This window comes from Panthera leo, chromosome B1, assembly GCF_018350215.1.
Source record: "Panthera leo isolate Ple1 chromosome B1, P.leo_Ple1_pat1.1, whole genome shotgun sequence".
NCBI classification, from domain to species: domain Eukaryota; kingdom Metazoa; phylum Chordata; class Mammalia; order Carnivora; family Felidae; genus Panthera; species Panthera leo.
The window spans coordinates 58,727,991-58,749,038 of record NC_056682.1 but is presented as its reverse complement, the minus strand read 5'-3'; the positions used below and the strand labels follow the sequence as shown (position 1 = coordinate 58,749,038).

Here is a 21,048-nt window from a genome sequence, read left to right as displayed (position 1 = left end):
ATGGCTTAAAATTACACAAGTTTATTTTAGTTTTGGAGATCAGAAGTGCAAAATGGGTCTCACTGGGCTAAAATCAAGGTGTTCACATGGATTTATGGAGTCTAGCTTTTTTTTTTTTTTTTTTTTTTTTTTTTTTTTTTTTTTTGCCTTTTCCAGCCTTCTAGAGGCTTCCCACATTCCCTGGTTCATGGCCCTCTTCTCCCATCTTCAAAGCCAGGAATGGGTGGTCAAGTCTTTTTTTATCTTCATTTTTCTGACGTTATTCTAAATCTTTCTTCCACATTTAAAAAACATTTGTAATTACTTTGAGCCCACTTAAGTAATCCAGGATAATCTCTTGTTTAAAAAAATTTTTTTAAGTTTATTTATTTATTTTGAGAGAGAGGCAGTATGAGTAGGGGAGGGGCAGAGAGAATCCCAAGCAAGCTCTGCACCGTCATTGCAAAGCCCCATGTGGAGCTTGAACTCACAAAACTGTGAGGTCATGACCTGAGCCAAAACTGAGAGTCAGACACTTAACCAACTGAGCTACTCAGGCACCCATGATAATTTCCTGTTTTAAGGTCAGCTGATTAACAACCTTAATTTTACCGGCACCCTTAATTCTTCCTTACTGTATAACATGACACATTCACAGGAATTAGGATAGGGATATCTTTGGGGAGCCATTATTCCACCTATCATATTACTATAGGGTGTTAGCTTGAAAGGACACTGCAGACTCAGAGTTAAATTACTAGCCTATGAATACCATGTCTTTTTCCATCAAGGATTTAAGGGAGCTAGGCCTAATGCCCTGGGATGTTGCTTCATTTGAATTTATAAAAGAATAATATTTATTAATTAGTGATTTGCCAGTAAATATAATTCTCTTATATGGCTGTCAGTGCTGTATGTAGGGAATCCGATGTCAGCTAATCCTTGTTCCTTAAATTAACATTCACTAGTGATTATATGCTTTCACAGATGTAGATTATGTGGAATAACAGCTTAATTTCAACAAAATTGTAATGATGGTTTTTGAAATGTGGTCTCTGTCTCTTCTGTTGTTCTCTATTTAGTCCACTGGTTATAACAGTTAAATAATAGAAAAACCTTGAAGTTTAAAATGTTTAATCATAGTGAATCAAGTTAAAGCATCTGTTAAAGCTCCTGTTTCTACAGTAAGTTGATTTTCTGCAAATCCCAACTTTCTCATCTTTAGTTGAGCTACAGGAGGCTGGAGACAGTTGTCAGGTCTTTGTTAAGTCCCACCTCGCTCTGTGCTCTGGCTGAAGGATCCTAATCAACAGGAGAGTGTAAAACATATTTTGATCTCTTCTATTTGGATAACCTTTTAATGATCCTAATGCAGTGTTCAACATGCCATTATTTTGTGCTCAGCTTATTTCATTTCTGTAACATTTTAGAGCTATTAGTATTTTAATCCTTAAATGATCTCGCTTAAGGTATCTACTATTCCTATTTTTTTCATTACATTTAATTGATACATACTCTTCTCCATATATATATATGTGTGTGTGTGTGTGTGTTATATATATATATATATATATATATATATATATGTATGTATATATCGTTAAACAAATATTGAAGGACCTGATAAGCTTGTCCTCTTTACATTGTACTACTTGAGGAATAGCATCTAATATTTTTTTCATTTGGTAAACAAATATGTAGGGAGGATAGAATCATGGAGTAAAGGACAGTACTTCACACTAAATTGATTCAGTTTAATGAAAAATGCTTCATATTGTCCTTTTTTTTCCTTTCCCTGTTTCACCATGAATTAATGAAAATCGTGTTAGGGACTGGCATTAAGGAGCTAAAGGATGAATAACCCTTAGGTTGGTTTAGAGAATGTTATTTGTTACTTTGTAACTGAAATCACAGAATTACGAAGGTACCATTAGAACAGTATTTTGCTGTAGTTTTATTTGTACTAGGATTTTGCTATATAAATAAAACGTGAAAAGAATCTAAAGTGTTAGTTAGAAATCCATAATTTAGGTTCCGAGCATATAAGCAGAGGATCTCTGTCCCCTTAAGCACTGTGGTTTTGTTACAGGTTCCGTCCGGCTTGTTCATTCCCAGCATGGCCATTGGTGCGATTGCCGGAAGGATTGTGGGGATTGCAGTGGAACAGCTTGCGTATTTTCACCATGACTGGTTTATCTTTAAGGAATGGTGTGAGGTTGGAGCTGATTGCATTACACCTGGCCTTTATGCCATGGTTGGTGCTGCTGCGTGCTTAGGTAACGTAACTGTGTCTGTGTATGGATGTTTGTGAATCTGAGAGAGAAGAGAGCGAGTGTGGGAGCACATTTATGCTTAATTGGTGAGGGGGGTGAGGGCGGTCGGTACAGGATGGAGGAAGAGAATGTTTTAACAGAAATGAAACCACTATTATATAGTTTTTATGTAGTAATAGTTTTCATTTTGCCTGCTCTAAATATTTGTTAATACAAAAACTTAATGGTAGTTAGCATCTTTTAAACATCATGTAATGCTTTGTGACAGAAAACATCTCAGTACAACATAGGCTTAGTTTGAATCCTGTCAGGGAGATTTTTGGTTTTTTCATTGTCAGGGATCTTGGCTTACCTATAACAACTATAGCATGGTTCCTGAGATTAACATTTTAGCAAAGCTGAACATTTGGTTCTGCAGTGATTTATAGTTAGCTGTAAAGAAAGAGTTCTTTACCAGCCCTCTTTGATTTAAGGTGCATTTATAGGAAAATTAAAAACTGTTTTAACGGAAAGCAAAACAAAGTAACTGCATTAAATACTTAAGAGTCTGTTGTCCTCTTGGATATGAAAAATTGTTATTTTAAAATTTAAATGTCGAATTTTGGTTATGATATTAAATAGTTGGTATTTTGACTTACTTTTGTTCAGTGAATCACAAATCTGTAATTATTGATCTCCAAAAGAATGCTATCAAGTTAAAGTGAAGGACAGGACATTTTCACCACAGTAGCGGTGATTTAGTAGTTGTCCACTTTCTTTTTTTTTTTTATTTTTTTTTTTAAATTTTTTTTTCAACGTTTTTTATTTATTTTTGGGACAGAGAGAGACAGAGCATGAACGGGGGGGGGGCAGAGAGAGAGGGAGACACAGAATCGGAAACAGGCTCCAGGCTCCGAGCCATCAGCCCAGAGCCTGACGCGGGGCTCGAACTCACAGACCGCGAGATCGTGACCTGGCTGAAGTCGGACGCTTAACCGACTGCGCCACCCAGGCGCCCCTAGTAGTTGTCCACTTTCTGTAAAGTGCTGTGCTAGGTGCAGTGAGTGATACACAAAGAAGTGTAAAACATGGGCCCACACTTCAACTACAGTCAGATTGGGAAGGGAAGATAAGACCAAAACTGAGAAACAGTAGTAAGAAATATACAATAATTATATATAGTACTGAGTCTATGACAGTGTAGGAAACTAGAGGAAAAGAGAGCTGAAGTAGTTCAGGTAAGGGTAGAACAGGAGCTTTATTTCAGAAAACTAGTAGGATTTAAAGAAGAGGATTTTGTTGAGGAATATAATCGTGTGAAATTGAAGGAATTGGAATAAATTTAAGGATACTGATACTATTGAAGCAGAGAGTGCATTTTGGATACTTTTGGGAAATGAAGTTGGATTAGTGAGAAAGAGCCAGGTTATGAAAAGGCAATCATCTGTGTCAGGATGAATTTGTGTTTGGAATAGGTCGTATCTGTGGCAGAATCGTGGCTTTGGCAGTTGTAACTTGACAACTTTGGGAATGTTCCTTTACTTTGATTTTTTATTTTCTTATCTTTAAAATAGAAATAATAACCACTAATCTCCTACAGTTGTTTTGAGCATTATATGAGATAAAATGCATGTAAAGCTGTTAGCACAGTGCCAGGTAAAATAAGTTACTTGAGTTCAAAACAAAATTCTCTGTGAACTGATTAGGACATGCCTGGCATAGTGTAGATGTGTAATACGTAGTAGGTTCTTTCTCCCTTCTATTTTTAGGTTAAAAAGCAAAAAGGAAGAGTTTAAGCTTAATTATACAGTATGAACTGGCGAATCCTGGTAGGTTTTTGAGCAAAGGAGCAACATGATGAAAGTAGTACTTAGGAAAGATTAACCTGGGAACATGGCTTATAAAGTAGATTAAAGGTAATGGGGCTTGGAGTCAAGGAGGTAAGATAAAATAGTATTAAAATTAAGGAACAAAGTCTTGAGAGTCTGGACTAGTTTGGTAATAGTGACAATATTGAGAAGGGACCAATAGATGGATATTTTGCAAAGCAAATCAGATAAGACTAGGTGAGAGTCTAGGTATTGGATTCAAGTAAAGGATGAACCCGGAATAACTATCTAGGTTGTCAAGAAGAACATGGTGCTGTGCTGGCTGGAATGGGTAGCTCTTTGGGGAAGAAGAGGACTTTGGTTTTAAATGTGTGGTATTTTTTGTGACAGTGGGTCATCCCAAGTCTTTTTACAGTTGGAAAACAAGACAAGCACAGCAATAAGGTATGCATAGTTGGAGACATGGGACAATGGCAACAGGAAGGAGAAAGATGTGGATTAGGAGACATGAGCATAGAGGTGATAGTTCAAAATGATGATTTGGGAGGCACCTGGGTGGCTCAGTCGGTTAAGCATCCAACTTCGGCTCAGGTCATGATTTTGCAGTTCGTGAGTTTGAGCCCCTTGTGGGGCTCTGTGCTAACAACTCAGCACCTGGAGCCTGCTTCAGATTCTGTGTCTCCCTCTCTCTCTGCTCCTCCCTTGCTCACTCTCTGTCTCTCAAAAATAAACATGAAAAAAATTAAAAAAAAAAAAAAAAGAATGATGGTTTGGGTAAATGAATAGATGAGTTTTCTAAGGGAGAGGATATTACACTGTTAACATAAATCACAAAGCACCAAAATATTTTACTCATTTTGAAAAGATTTAGGGGAGAGAAATGTATTAATATTCTACCCACATAGGAGCTTTATTTGTAATGTGGTAGTAAGCAAGATAGCTATGATGAGCTTCACCAAATTCTTTAATTAATAATCAGCTTTTATAAGAGTGGAATTATATCTTTGCTATAGCAATAAACCAAAATGGCAAATTCGTTTCAGTTGGCTGTTTACTGTGAAGTAAACAGGTTTTGAAATGTTATTTTAATAGTCTTGTGTTTAACAAAGAAAATTGGTGTTTCTCTAGATCTTATTAAAACAGTGATAATTGTCCTAAAAGAGGAGGAGTAGTTTTCGATGATTATCCTTTTCACTGAGTTCTTTTTACAATTTGTGTTCAACTGCCTAGTAGAACAGTTCCACTGACCTGTCCTGTCCTCCTTGACCCGTGGTGCTTATTGTTTTTCAGGTGGCGTGACAAGGATGACTGTCTCCCTGGTGGTTATTGTTTTTGAGCTCACTGGAGGCTTGGAATATATTGTTCCCCTTATGGCTGCAGTAATGACCAGTAAATGGGTTGGTGATGCTTTTGGTAGGGAAGGCATTTATGAAGCACACATCCGGTTAAATGGATACCCTTTCTTGGATGCAAAAGAAGAATTCACTCATACCACCCTGGCTGCTGACGTCATGAGACCTCGAAGGAACGATCCTCCCTTAGCTGTCCTGACACAGGACAATATGACAGTGGATGATATAGAAAACATGATTAATGAAACCAGCTACAATGGCTTTCCTGTCATAATGTCAAAAGAATCTCAACGATTAGTGGGATTTGCCCTCAGAAGAGACCTGACAATTGCAATAGGTACCCTTTTTTAAGAATACAGACACACATATACATCTGTCTGTATCTATATCGTGTATCTATGGAATCTATATATCTAGATAGATAAAGACATATAATGGATTTCTGGAGGAAAGGAAAACAATAATATTTAATTGGTTGGGTGTGTTGGGGTAAAGAGTATATTTTATTTATGTCCCTGAAAGTCTTATGTTCTTTAGGAAAGGAATTTGTGAATTGTTTTCTCACTAAATACAGTTTTATCTTTTGATTTGGCATTGTTATCAGAGATTGGAGTCAGATTCTTTTCCCACTCAGATAAGCCTTGTTAATATTGTTTGTAGTAGCATGTAATATATGGCCTAGCAAGTGCCAGGGCATCCCAGTAAATACATTCTTATATTAACTTAATATTGGCTTATTTGAATGCAAACTTTGAAAAATTTCATCTTTGGTCTGTTTCATATCAGATTCACAATATTTTCCTTTTTCAGTTTTTGGATTTAAGTTTACAATAGTAACATGTAATATAGCAACTTTGTTATTTTTTTAGTCTTTAAAAAAATTTTTTTTTAAACGTATTTACTTTGAGAGAGAGAAAGAGAGAGCGACAGGGGAAAGGGCAGAGAGAGGAAGAGAGAATCCCAAGCAGACTCCTCGCTGCCAGCACAGAACCCAATACGGGGCTTGAACTGATGAACCATGAGATCATGACTTGAGCCGGAACCAAGTGTCTGATGCTTAACCAACTGAGCCACATAGGCTCCCCTATTTGTTTATTTTATTTTTTTAATTTTTTTTTTTTAATGTTTGTTTATTTTTGAGACAAAGAGAGACAGATCATGAATGGGGGAGGGTCAGAGAGAGAGAGAGAGACACAGAATCCGAAGCAGGCTCCAGGCTCTGAGCTGTCAGCAGAGCCCGATGCAGGGCTCGAACTCAGGGACCGCAAGATCATGACCTGAGCTGAAGTTGGGCGCTTCACCGACTGAGCCACCCAGGCGCCCCTGTTTTTTTATTTTAAATATTTATTTTTGAGAGAGAGCAAGAGTGAGGGGGGTAGGGGCAGAGAGATTGGGGGACAGAGGATCCAAAGCAGGCTCTGCACTGCCAGCAGCAAGCCCAGTATGGTGCTTGAACCTAGGGACTGCCAGATCATGACCTGAGCCGAAGTCAGACTCTCAATCTACTGAGCCACCTAGGCGCCTCTGTAATACCTACGTTAAAGTGAAAAATCATTGAGATTTTATTTTTGGTGAAATACTGTGTTGAAAAGTATATAAGTCCTATTGTATTATGTGCTGATATTCCTACAAATAATGTTTAAAGGCATTAGCCATAGTATGCTATTTCTTGGGGATAAAGTAAGCTGTTGTTTTGGTTTGTTTTGTTTTTACTTATTTTTTAAATTTTATTTAAATCCAAATTAGTTAACATATAGTGTAGTAATGTTTTCAGTAGAATGTAGTGATTCATCACTTATGTATAACACCCAGTGCTCATCCCAACAAATGTCTTCCTTAATGCCCATCACCCACTTAGCCCATCCCCCCACTTACCTCCCCTCCAACAACCCTGTTTGTTTTCTGTATTCAAGAGTCTCTTATGGTTTGCCTCCCTCTCTCTTTTTGTCTTATTTTTTCTTCTCTTCCCCTATGTTCATCTGTTTTGTTTCTTAAATTCCACATATGGAGATAAACTTTTTATGAGGAGTAAACAATTGTTTTCCTCCAAAATTTATTTTTCTCCTTATCTTATAGTCCTGCAGTATTGATGAGGAGGGTAGTAAGACCATTTCTATTCAATCCGATTCCTTTCCCTCTCTTCTCCCAACCCCCAAAAGTGATAAATGATATTTTCATGAAGCTGTTGCTTTCATACTCCCCAGTTTTTAGTAAAGGACCCTAAGCTGCAAATGTCATGCCTTTGTTCCTTTGAGTCCTCTACAGCTTATCTCTTGGCCACTGCAAAAGGATTGTGAAAGATTTTAATTCTTGTGCCATTTGAAGAGGGAAGATATCTAGTCTAGGATTATTTCTTAAATCAGAATGGAAATGCAAATGCTCAGTTTATAAGAGTTATCAAAACAAAGGAGCCTACAGAAAATATCCTTACAGTTAAGGAAAAGCCTACAGCTTTGTAAGAGTTTTTTAAAGAGTAGCAATCTCATCATTCCAAGTTTTGCTGTAGGCAATAGAATATTTGCCAGAATGGGCGAAGTATGTGGTCACACTTGGCTCTTGTATTTAAGTGTTTCAGCTTCTAATCTAGTACCATGGCCAAACCTACAATCACAGAAGAATTTCATTGTTCAGATTCCTATTCTTTAGGTTTTAATGGTAGCCAGCCAAAGAAAAGAAGAAGGTCAGAATTCTGGAATTTATATAAGAAATTTAAAGGAAAACAAGGTTTTTAAAAGATAAAGTGGTCAAAGTTAAGAATTACTCATATTCCCACTGATTCTGTGGATATGTTTTTCAAAATATTGTTACTGTCTTGAAACAGAATATTGTGATAGTAGATAATGTCAGTTTAAGGGAATAGATGTACTTTAGACATGCCATCAGAAACGTTTCACATGATGACTTTTAGAACATACCTTACATGTTTACCCATGTACATTTTCATAGAGTTTACAGTTTTGAATGAGAAATATAGACCTGTCCGTGAGGCTTTGTATATATGTATAATACATAAGATAGGGGGTGCCTGGGTGGCTCAGTCAGTTGAGTGTCCAACTTTGGCTCAGGTCATGATCTCACAGTTCATGAGTTCAGGCTCCACATCGGGCTCTATGCTGATAGCTCAGAGCCTGGAGCCTGCTTCAGATTCTGTGTCTCCCAATCTCTCTGCCCCTGCTACGCTCATGCTGTCTCTCTCAAATAAATAAACATAAAAAAACTAAAAAATTATACTATACTATACTATACTATACTATACTATACTATAACATAATGTGGAGGCTTGGTTAAGTTTCTGACTCTTGATTTCAGATCAGGTCATGATCTCACTGTTCGTGGGATCAAGCCCCGCATTAGGCTCTGCGCTGACAGCACAGAGCCTGCCTTGGGATTCTCTCTGCCTCTCCCTGTCTCTCTCTCCCTGTCTCTCTCTCTCTCAAAATAAATGAACATTTAAATATATACATATATTAAATTTAATTAATCAAATATATATAAATTAAATATATATAATATGTAATTTATATGTATTTATATGACACACTTTATGTGTCTTTATATGAAAGACAAAAAAAGAATGCTTGAGTAAGTGTTAAGCTATATACTATATCCAGGATTGGGAAAGACCAAGGTTTTTTTTTTTATGTTTATTTATTTTTGAGAGAGAGGGCAAGTGGGGGAAGGGTGACAGAAGGGGACAGAGAGCCTGAAGCAGGCTCAGCCCAATGTGGAGCTTGGAACTCATGAACCGTGAGATCATGACCTGAGCCAAAGTTGAACAGTTAACCAGTTGAGCCACCCAGCACCCCAGGAAAACTCAAGTTTTTGAAAGAACAATTATCCCATAATTTATTTATAAACTATACTTTTGTGTCATTTCATCATTTTAAAATGTTTATAGGTAGTATATTCACATAGTTCAAATTCAAGAAGATTAAAAAGTATACAGTGAAAAATCTCACTCACCCTTGACCTCATAGTTATCCATTTAACTCTCTGTAGGCAGCCATCTCTTTGGTTTCTTATGTACTCTGTAGATATTATTCTATACTTATATATATATCTTTTTAAACGAACTGTGTCATGCTATCCAATACATGTGTACTTTGTTTTTTTGTTTTTTGTTTTCACTAAGCAATGTTTTCTTAGACATCTACCCAAATGAGTATGTAAAGTTTCTTCATTCTATTCTTTTAAGCTACATAGTATTTCTTGAAGTAGATGTACCATGGGATACATCATGATTTCTAAAATCAGTTCCTCATTGATGGACATTTAAGACGTTTACAATTTTCTGCTATGATAGAAATTGCTCCCTCATATATTTGATAATCTCCTATTTTTGACTCTGTGCCTATGTGCAAATGGACAAAAATTACTAGAAGTAGAAAGTTGGATCAGAGAGTTAGGTGCATTTGTAATGTCGTAAGATATTTTCCTATTGCACCAAGTAGTGATTATGCCATGTACTCCCACCAGCAGTGAATGACAGTTTGCTGTGTTAAAGTTTAGTTCAAATGGAGAGATTTCTTCCTGCATTTTTGTGTCAAGATTAAGTGAGGCTGGATGTTTTATAGATTTGTTTAAAATGAAGCATATTTAACATTTATGGTGTGAATAGTCTTTCCTATTTTCCAACTTCAGTCATAAAAATACACTTTTTCATTTCTATTTATGTAATAGGAGCTGTAAGTTTTACAGGGAGATTCTCAGTGTATGAAAGCCTAAATATCATTGACATCTTGAACACAGTAGTATGGTACGTGACACAGTGACAGACTCTTCCCTTAATTATACTCTCCTGTCCCCTCAAGATTTTTTCTGCGGAATAAAGCTTTGGCTTGCATACCTAGGAGAACTAATTCATTAAAGGTTTCCCCTTCCATAGCAATATTATCAACCTTAGAAACCTTAAAATACAGTTTACTCAACAATGTGCATTGCAAGCAAGCTTTTTGTTTATCTCTTTATAGTAGTTAAAATAAACTTTATACCTGCTTGGTTAGTTGAAATACCATTTTGTGGATTTAGAGACCTTTTTGCTTTCTACAGTCAATACAAGTGATGTAAGAATTCTAGATCCCTGGGGAGTGTTTTTGGACTCTATCACTACCAGGTTTCACATTGTCAAAAATGAAGGGGACAGCTCATGTACCTTTCTTTTTTGAGAAGTTTTGAGAAGTCAAGCCCTTGAGAGTATATTAACATGAATGGGAAAAATAAGACATAAAATTTGTGGGGAAAAAGGTGATTACTTACATTTGGACATTTTGTTAGAAAAGAACCATTTCCATTCTCCTGGAAGTGTAACTCTTTCCTGCATGCACACTTTAAGAAACTGTCTGAATCATATCAGAAAATGAAAACTATGATGATATTTTCTGCTTCAAAAGCCTTTGGATGGCATTCAAAAAATTGTTTTTTTCAAACAAAGGAAAACAAACCTAGCAGATGTCCTGACACTTTGTAAGTATTCAGTAAATGATGCTTGTTAAAATAGTTACTGTATTCACTTAAATGACAAATTTAAGTCAGGCTGAATGTTCACTAGCCTGTGCCTTGTTATTTCAAAGGAACATTCCAATAAATTAAAAAATAAATTAGGTTAATGACTTTTTCTAAAAATTTCTGAAACTTTTGTCATTAAATGATTTATTTAAACAGTCTATAGCATATTTTCATGCTATATTCATGATAGAATATTTGTTATTTTAAGGTATTTAAGTTTGATGAGTGGGCTTGGTTTTAACTCAGAATATCTGTCATATATGATAATAGTATTTATACTCCACCATTCACAGGTCATTAGTCAGAGGCTTCTATGGGTTAAGAGCAACCTAAAGAGCATTTTTCAAAAATCATTTACATCATTTGCAAATGGGATTTCTTCTTTTCCATGCCTTTATCATGTTTTTAAGGTGGGTTAGTAAGTATTAGCCATTAGAACTTCAGTTAGCGCCTTCCTACCTGAATGTGTCACAACACAGTTAAATAAGGCTTTAGAGGTCAGAAGGAGTAAAAAGAATTGTAGTATTTGTTTATGAATTCTGTATCTGCTTCTTAACTTGGGACTGATGCTTCTTATTTTGGCTTAAGTATTTTTGTAGCAAAATTCATGTTCAAAATATGTTTAGTATAGCAAATAGCATATTTGTGAACGTTTTGAATACATACTAACTCCAAATAGAAACATAAAGCTCTTTATTTTTGTATTCTCTCCATTTCATGAGTTTCCTTTTTCCTCCTGTGATCTCTGTTGTGCAGTTTTCTGTATCTTTACCCCTTCTTGTCTGGCACTTTCAAAAGTAGGAGTGGAAGTGGCAGCAAACAGAAGCACTTGAAGCAGAGCCACACTAGAGAGAGAAATGAGCAGAGCCCTTATAAATAAAACCAAAAAAAAAAAAAAAAATAAGTGCGTCCATTATGTGCATAATTGTAGTTTAAACCCACCTATTGATGTTCATACTCACCCAGAAAATGAAACTTTAACATTAGAAAAGAGAAAGAACTAGCTGATTCACAGAGGTTGGAGTATATGCAACATAGTCAGAATTAAGAGTGAAACTCACGTTAGCCCCACTTCTGCAGGATGAGTGACATTTTAACACAGGCAGGTGTTAATTTGATAATGGCTTCCTTTTTTTTTCCTTTTTTTTTTTATATATATGAAATTTATTGTCAAATTGGTTTCCATACAATACCCAGTGCTTGATGATGGCTTCCTATGATAAACTATGCTCTCATAATTTGTGCAGGTTTTAAAAACCATATTTCAAACATGCTTCCTTGTCCCCCAAAGTTAGAAAACGGCTTCAGCCCCAGTGAAGAAAATTGATGTACTAAAAATATTTTATTTACATGAAGATGATTTGTTATTGGTGTATTCTAATTCTGTCAAATATAAGAAATTACTAAATCAGTTTTCAGCTGATTCCTTTCTTGGGGTAGAAGATAGGAAAAAATGAAGGGACCAAAAGTCATGGGATACATTTATTTATTCTTTAAAGTCTCCCAGAAAGATTACCCCTAAACAAATTAAGTTTTGGTCTTCTCTATCTCTTTTCAGAAAGTGCTAGAAAAAAACAAGAAGGCATTGTGGGCAGTTCTCGTGTGTGTTTTGCGCAGCACACCCCATCTCTTCCGGCAGAAAGTCCTCGGCCATTGAAGCTTCGGAGCATTCTTGACATGAGCCCTTTCACAGTGACAGATCACACCCCAATGGAGATAGTGGTGGATATTTTCCGAAAGCTGGGTCTGAGGCAATGCCTTGTAACTCACAATGGGTAAGTTTGGTGAAAGAAGTCAGTTCGCTTACTGGAATTTATGATACTGTTTAGTGGAATTCAAATTCAGTTATTAGGAAGGACTGTAAGTCAGCTTCCGAGTGGGAAGGTCTATTTTTTTAGTGTGGTTATTATAAGTACAGGATCAGTATTGATCAAATTGACACTTACCAAGAATAAAAACATTGTCAACTGCCAGATCTTTGCCAAAACATAAAGTAGTATTTGTCAGGAACACTTCAGAGTTGGCAAAGAGGTTCTGAAACACCTCCAACATGCACACTGAGCTTAGAGTATTTCCTCTATTAGAGGAGGAGTGGACCTAACCTGTACGGAGTAGAGAAAAACCTGTTTTCTTTTTGTAAGTATTTCATTTTTTAATATAACTTTCTAGTTCAATAGAAACTTTCTAGATATTTTGCTGCTCGCTATTTTAGCCATTATTTTACTTATCATATAATGAGGGAAATGATATATAATAAATTTGTAAATTAGCTTAAATCCTCCTTTGGCAAATATTTGTTTCCTCTTCTCTACCTTTTCCGTCAAGAAATCTTTTATATAAACTGCTAATGACAAACACTCATGTATTTAAAATGTGTAAGTTGATTAATTTATTTGTCCTTTCCACATGAACTACCAGTGTTTCTCCAGGGTAGGATATTGACAAGTTTTGCTTGGCAGATATCAAAGGGACACAGTGGGGATGGTATCTTCGGGCTGCTCAGCGGACGCACTCCTGCTTCACCGCCTCTGCTCCCCTCTCCCCCTGCACCTGGGGTCTCTTTCCCCGCCTGCTCCCTCTCTCTAGTCCCCTTTGCTTCCATCACATTACTGTTCCTAGTTGAAATACTTAAGAACGTTGTTTTATCTGAAGGCTGATAACGGGAAGGCTAGAAGTGAGAAACAAAGGTACTCTTGATTATGCATAAGCCTGCACAGCCTGAAACTGGTTGAAATAGTAAACACTTTAGAGAATCACAGCAGGTTTTTTTAAAAAGAAAAATGGTTTGTACAAAATATGTGAGTGGCAAAACACATGACCCCTTTCTAAAGAAAGGAGGAAAAAAGAAAAAAAGGGAAGGAAATTTGTGTATCGAGCACCTTCTTTGTGTTTCTCATTTAACTTTGTATATCTCTGCAAAGTGGGCGGCAGCCTCCCTGACTTACAGTGTAGTCACTGAAGCTCAGAGGTTTCATAATATGCCCAGTCATGTGGGTGGTAAGTCATGGTTCAGGGAATCGAGTATCTTTCCAATTTTAGAACCCGATCTCTTGCTGCTGCTTTTACACTGTTAATGACCAGTAGAGTGTATCTTCTTTCTTTGTGATTTCTTAAACTACTACAATTTTCTTGAACAATACGTTAGGCCATACTAGGTTAGGAATAGAAATATAAAGGTAGAGAATTAGATCCAAGTTCAGTGTTTTCACTATGCTAACCAATTAAAATCACTCTAAATAGTGGCTCAGTTGGCTAAGCATTTGACTCTTGATTTCAGCTCCGGTCACGATCTCACAGCTGTGAGATTGAGCCCCACATTGGGCTCTGCGCTGGGTGTGGCGCCTGCTTGGGATTCTCTCTCTCCTTCTCCCTCTGCCTCTTCCCTGCTTGTGCTCTCTCTCTCCCTCCCTCAAAAAAATCAAATCAAATCAAATCAAATCACTCTAAATAGTGTGAAATAAATTATATTGAAGGTACAAAACTCTTGATTAAAGGCAGGAAGTTTCAAATTATTAAATATCACAGATACTGATTGGAGAAGAGATATATGATAACTTTTAATGTTTAATAAAAAAATAATAGTACCAGGGCACCTGGGTGGCTCAGTCGGTTGGCTGTCCGACTTCGGCTCAGGTCATGATCTCACAGTTTGTGAGTTCGAGCCCCGCATCGGGCTCTGTGCTAACAGCTCAGAGCCTGGAGCCTGCTTTGAATTCTGTGTCTCATTCTCTCTCTGCCCCTACCCCACTTGTGCTGTCTCTCTGTGTCTCTCAAAAATAAATACAAAAATATAAAATAATAATAATAATAGTAGTACCAAACTTCATTGTTTAAAAACTTAATAAATACATGTTAAATGGGGTAGCTGTTTATGAATTTGTACTGCTTTGGGGACCCTTTTAATTATAAATGGCTCAGTTAGAAACTAAGCTGAGTTGTTACAATTTTTACTTGCTTCCAGTTATTCTCTTTGCCTGGCATGGTGTGTCCTTTTATGTGCTAACACATATAAATGTCATTCTCTAGTCATGATTACCTGTGATCACCAAGCTGGATGGGTCAGTTACCATATTTCACTTTGCTGCTTAATTTCCAGATTTTTGGCAGCACAAATATTACAAAGGAAAATACTTACAGTGTAAAACTTAAAAAATAATGGGGTTGGGGGAGGACAGCTAATTAAAATCTTACCTGATATTGCCTGTTTATAAGAAAGCTTTGGTGAGGGAGTAGCTTTTTCTAAAAGAATATGTTTAATTGCCTTGATTATAATTCCTTATTTCTGTACTTCAAGGAAAATAAGTCGATATATAGAGAGAGAAAGAAAGAGATCATTAGGAGTGGTAGCTCTTGGGTCTTTATTTTCTTTGCAATATGTAAGGAAGGTAGAGCATTTTACTCTCACTTGAAGTTAAATGATTTAAACCTAGAAAAGAAACCATACCTTCTGTATTTTAGTGGATAGTGTGAAGATCCGGATAACTGTCCGCATCTTATAGTTCATATTGGGTCCACAGAGGTAGAAAGTAACTGTTTGGGGAAAGAGGTGCAACAAGTCCAGACTCGTAGATGCAAGTAGAAAATGAGAATAGAGAGATGATGAGGGGGAAGTGTGTCTGTGAATTTTAAAGATGTCAGTTACATATTTCCCGTATTTTATATTTTAATTAGCAGAATTTCTCAAAATCTTTTTAGTGTTGGTGGAACTAGCAGGATGTTAAATAAACATTGCTTAGAAAGAGTTTTGTGACCATATAGGTTTGGAAGTTACTGGATTAAATACAGTTGAGGTTTCTTTATTGTGGAATACCTCAAAACTTATAATGTTGATATTATTTGAATCTCAGGGATAATAGGAAATATAGTTTTCCAAACTTGTTTGAACATGCAGTTTTTTTTTGTTTTGTTTTGTTTTGTTTTCTTTTTTAATGGAGGAAAGAGGGCCAAACTCCTTGGACTGGTGCTTTTTGGAACATATTTTGGGAAAATGTTGGGTCATGCTCTGTTATACTTATGTCATTGCTTATTAGCCCCACAGGGAAATAGCAAATTATGTAAGTTATATTTTGCATTGAGTTTCTTTATACTTCCGGAAATTAATAAAGTAGCAGTGAACCTGGCCTTATTCTCAAATCACTCTTCTTCATTGGAAAGGAAATACACGTTTGTCCTCCTTTTTTAGGGCCGTTACTTTGTAATATAGAGGTTACTTTGTAAATCTCTAAATTTGCCATTTGGTCCTTCATAAATTTGTAACTTTCCTCATTTTGTATCTTGTGATTTGGTGGAGCTTACTAATATACTAACTGAAATTAATCACTGTATATAATTGGATAGAAAAGAATGAGTAAGAATTAAACTGAAACTATTTAATTGTCAACTATTTATTTCCTGACTCCAGCTATAAATTAAAATGAATTGATGTGTTTTTTTGTTTTTTATTTTCCCTCACACACTTAGAGAAGAACATCTATTGAGTGATTAAGTGCTTCTTTTATGTATCCATTTTTTATTTCATGAGTGCATTTTCTAAGCCTTTTTGGAGGGAGAATTTGTTCCCATGCTCGGAGAACTTTGCAATTTATCTTTGTTCTTAAGTCAGTACATTATTTTAAATAATGAGAAAGCATTAGCAGAAACTCTATTTCTGCCTTTCCCAATCTCTGCTCTTCCTGCTTACCCACCCCCACACCCAGGCATCATCTTTAATAACTGTTTCATAACTGACACATCTCTAGTCCCAGACTACTTTGACTAAGCGAAATACCCTGGTGACATTCTTGAAGAAGTCAGAATGTTCAAGGGCAGTTGAATAGTAAAGTTGACTTAACTAGATCCTCAGGGAAATGTCTAGTTACCCTGAAGGGCATTCTGGATGATGGGCTTCCAGAATTTCATGACTAAAGCTTTCTAAGGTTTTTGACATTCATTATCTATGTTGCCATTTATTGTAGTAGAATTCATTGGCTTCCACTCTAAAACCAGTAACCAGGATTTTGTTCTAATAAATTGAATTATTTACAAGTATCCTTGTGAGAATTTATGTCCATCATTTTGCTTGTAGGTTAACTGAGAAATAATCATTTAGAAAATGAAGTGCATAATGTAAAAGTCATCTTGACCCCTAATCATAAACACATCTTACTAGTTTATTTTAGGAAGTGGCTTTCAGCAGGTCCTGAAAATTGTTTTTTTTTTAATATTGGTTGGCATTTTTTAAGTGCACAATGCCATCAATTTTAATATGAAATAATAGTAAGATCCAAGCGATTTCTTAGTTCTTCATAGACAATTAAGGCTAAGCCTCTACCTTTTCACTGCTGAGGTAGATCCAAATCATAGCTGCCGCATTGTTAACTTTTTAGCAATTAGAAAAATACTTTCCTCTAAAGAAGGAACACTGAAAATGAAACTAAATTTTAGAGGTTTATAGCTGTGTATTATTACTGTTTCTTTTTTGCTTTTCTTTATAGTCGTCTTCATTGTGAACTTTTATAGGGTTGCTTTTTAATTTAAAAAGGAAAACAACCCACCAATATTTAAAAATAGTATCATGTCTCTTATGAAAGTCAGAATTTGTGCAAATGGGACCTGGGATTTCAATCATTTTTGTTTTTATTTTTCTAAAGTTCATTAAAAGCATTCTTATGGTTCATGTTTTTATTTTTTCTCTCATTCTTTATCATTATGATTGGAACCTTTTTTACTTTGATTTCTCACAGTTATTAGCATAACATGATCTGTTTCAGGATTGTCTTGGGGATCATCACAAAGAAGAACATACTAGAGCATCTCGAGCAACTAAAGCAGCACGTCGAACCCTTGGTGATTAGATATATCAGATCTCCTCATTAGATACCTTAGAAGTCAGGAAGCATGAAACTTGTGAACTGTTCAGTTCTCTCTTTCCCAGATACCTGCTGAACTAAAAAAATCCTACATGCTGCCAGTTAACATTTCTATCTCGTAAACTATGTCTGTAAGATAAATTTAGATATTTGTAAAATTCCATTCACAGGAAGTAAGCAAAAGTTACCATCTCTCATCAAAATCATTGGTTGCAATTTAAGAACTGTAAACAGTTTGGTAGTTAAATGAGTAAATGTCATTGGACATTCTTAAACACAAGTCTGTCTACCTTAGTGGATACACCGGTCTCAGAAGATGCCTGACTGGTTAAAAATGTCTGCCCCACCAAACCCACCGAACCCTTTTTCTTTTTTTATGTTTCCTAATCTTGTGGTAGTCTTGTGGTAAATCTAAGCTCGTAAATGATTGTTAATGGAGCTTAGCAATGTTACAATTGCTGAATGTTAAACAGATTTTTTTTATGGGCACACTAACTAGAGTGTAATGTTGTATATATTTGTGATCTTGGCATTAATTCTTCTTCTGCTACACCTTGCATACCCTCACAATCAAGAATGTGTGTCCTGCCATTTCATTAGTAACCTGTACCTAGTTTATGTGTGTGCCCCTTTTGTATGATGTTTCCAGAATGCTGTGAGCAGCTCTTGGGGTCAAATGCATTTGTTTTAACCGGGTTTATGTCCTAGTGGTTTCATGACTAAAGATAAAGTTTGAATTATCTTAATCATATAACCTAAAAAATCGTCTGGCTTTAGCTATTAATGCCTGAAATTATTTTGCCCTGCAATTGTCATACCTATATAAAACCTGTCCCAGTTTGCTTAAGTACACAACTGATTATGTATTCCTGTTGTATGCTAATATTTCACAAGTGTTTCATGCATCCTTTTTTAAAAAACTACTAACCAGAATAATAAATAGCTACTCATTCATTCTGCTTTCTGCTTCACCTATAATAATCTTTTAGGACTGCTTCTTGATTTTTCACCTATCTTTTAATGTGAGCATTAACAACCAAGACTTTCATAAAAGCACTGTATCTTAACTTTTTGGCCAAAATCAAAAGAGGAAAACATTGACGTGTGTACTAGAAACTTGGGTTGTCTTATAGATTTATTCTTGGGGCTCTGAAGTTTGGGATTAGAGTTCTTTGTTGACCATTTTATATGCATTTTATCTCAATTGTATGTGCTTTCATGAAGATTCTGCATACAACTGGGCAATCTTTACATTATTTTTTAAAGTTGATTAAGTTTGGTTTAAAACCGTGGAATATTGAGATTTGGTCATCAGACATTTTACTGCTTTCTTGATGTCATGGGAATTAATTTTCCTTCTCAAATGGGATCAGTGTCATCTCTTATTTTATACGTCCTCCCATTTTTTTGTTACTTTTTTGTTGGCATACATTAATCAGAATACCTCTACTTCAGTGAGGCAAGCAGTCCTCAGAGTCTCAGTGGAAAGGACATTGTCTTATTAGTGACCATAATACTTTTATATCAAAGGATGGTTGCTGGCTAATTTAATTATCTTTACCAGTAAAACACTTCCTGAAAATTCAAAATCACGATGCTTGCTTTGCTCTGTTCCTGTCAACAAAAAGTGTTAGCTATAGATTTAGCTCTTCTTTTCTTTTCCCTTTTATTTAAATAGCACTCTTCTGCTTATTCCTTTCAGGCGCCTCCTTGGCATTATAACAAAAAAAGATATCCTCCGTCATATGGCCCAGACGGCAAACCAAGACCCCGCTTCAATAATGTTCAACTGAATTCTATAGATGAGGAGAGAGAGGAAACAGAAGAGGAAGTTCATTTGTTGAATAGCACAACTCTTTAACCTGAAGGAGTCGTCTACTTTTTTTTCCTCCTTTAAAAAAAAAAAAAAAAAAAGGAAAATGTAAAACCCAGGCTTTTGCAACATGGTTTGCAAATAATGCTGGTGGCATGGAGGAGTTGTTTGGGGAGGGAAAGGAGAGAGAGAAGGAGACGAGTGAGGTATTTCCCCATCTAACCAAGAGCAGCAAATCATCTCCTGTGGTTCTGCACTGGATGCATTCAGCTGAGGACGTGCCGTGATAGTGCAGGCTTGAGCCTCAACGGAGAGGACGCCGCAGTCCTGGAGCACCTGGCCGGTTACTCCAACATTTTGCAAAGACGCATTATCAGTCCCTATTCTGGAGGGATTATTTGAATTGAGCCATCTATAAGACTGCAGGGTCTTGCCCTTTTGTATCAAAACTGTTCTGTTTAATTCATGACTTATATAGTTAAGCATTATCTTTCTACATTCCAGAAGAGCTTTTATTTCTCTCTCTGTCTCTCTCTCTCTCCCTCTCTCTTTCTCTCTTGAGCTGCAACAAAACCTCTTTAAATTGGTGTACCCTTTTGAAACAGTCCTTTCTCATATTGAGATGTACTGTGATTTTACTGAAGTTTCATCGCAAGAAGGGAGTGTTTCTTGTGCCATTAACCATGTAGTGTGTACCATCGCTGAATGCTTGGAGCTGTCTCATGTACCACAACAAAGGCTAATCAAACAGGTAAAATCTCGAATGAAGTGTGAACAAAAGCTCTCAGCTTGTGTGCATTGTGGTTCAGAATCAACAACAATGAAACTTGACTTGTTAAGGATAAACAGTTTTCTTTTTGTTTTTTTTCCTGCTCAGACTTTATGGATAATGTGACCTGGTCTTATGCAAATTTTCTATTCTAAAACTACTATAATATACAAGTACTGTTCAGCATAAAGAAACAAAATGCTGCTGCTTTGACAGTAAAGAGAAGGAAGTATTCTGTTTAGCTGTATCTGGAATTAATTGCATGTTTAAACACTGGAATTTTTTTTTTCTTGAAATTAGATCATTTTTCTTTCCTCAAGATATTTTATTGCTGACACTGAAGAAGAAATGTAATTCATAACTTGCACTAAATGTATATTTCTTTTCTTAAAAATTTACCATTCTTATTTATATTTTTATGGATTAAAATTTATAAAATACAGATCAGTTAATATCGCGCTTAAATAATTTTACCTTTTTAATGTGATTTTTATAGACTAATTCAGACTTACAAATATGGAGTTATGAACAAAGTTTACAATGGGAACAAGGGTTTAAAAAGAGGTTGTGGTTATTTGTCTATGATTCAATGTGTACATAAACCTTTTTCTGATCTTTCACTGCCATCCTCTGGATTATGTCTTCTGACCTGTATACATTTTGACTCATTAACTAGAAAGTTAAAATATGACAAATCACTT

At 35.9% G+C, this 21,048-nt stretch overlaps 1 protein-coding gene across 11 annotated transcripts in view; it reads left to right on the top strand.

Moving 5' to 3' along the window:
* Window positions 1-20,424, top strand: part of CLCN3 (chloride voltage-gated channel 3) — a 95,290-nt gene extending 74,866 nt beyond the window's left edge. For 7 of the 11 annotated variants that reach the window (XM_042935096.1, XM_042935094.1, XM_042935097.1 and 4 more), the window contains 5 exons: window positions 2,069-2,255; window positions 5,351-5,749; window positions 12,476-12,692; window positions 17,667-17,742; window positions 19,468-20,424. In XM_042935096.1, coding sequence (XP_042791030.1) covers window positions 2,069-2,255; window positions 5,351-5,749; window positions 12,476-12,692; window positions 17,667-17,742; window positions 19,468-19,626 — 1,038 coding nt within the window. In that variant the 3' untranslated portion in view covers window positions 19,627-20,424. Of the gene's footprint in view, window positions 1-2,068; window positions 2,256-5,350; window positions 5,750-10,092; window positions 10,169-11,210; window positions 11,306-12,475; window positions 12,693-17,666; window positions 17,743-19,467 lie in introns of those variants that run through there. The other 4 variants (XM_042935098.1, XM_042935102.1, XM_042935105.1 and 1 more) reach the window with 3 other exon arrangements.
* The last annotated feature ends 624 nt before the right edge of the window (window positions 20,425-21,048 follow it).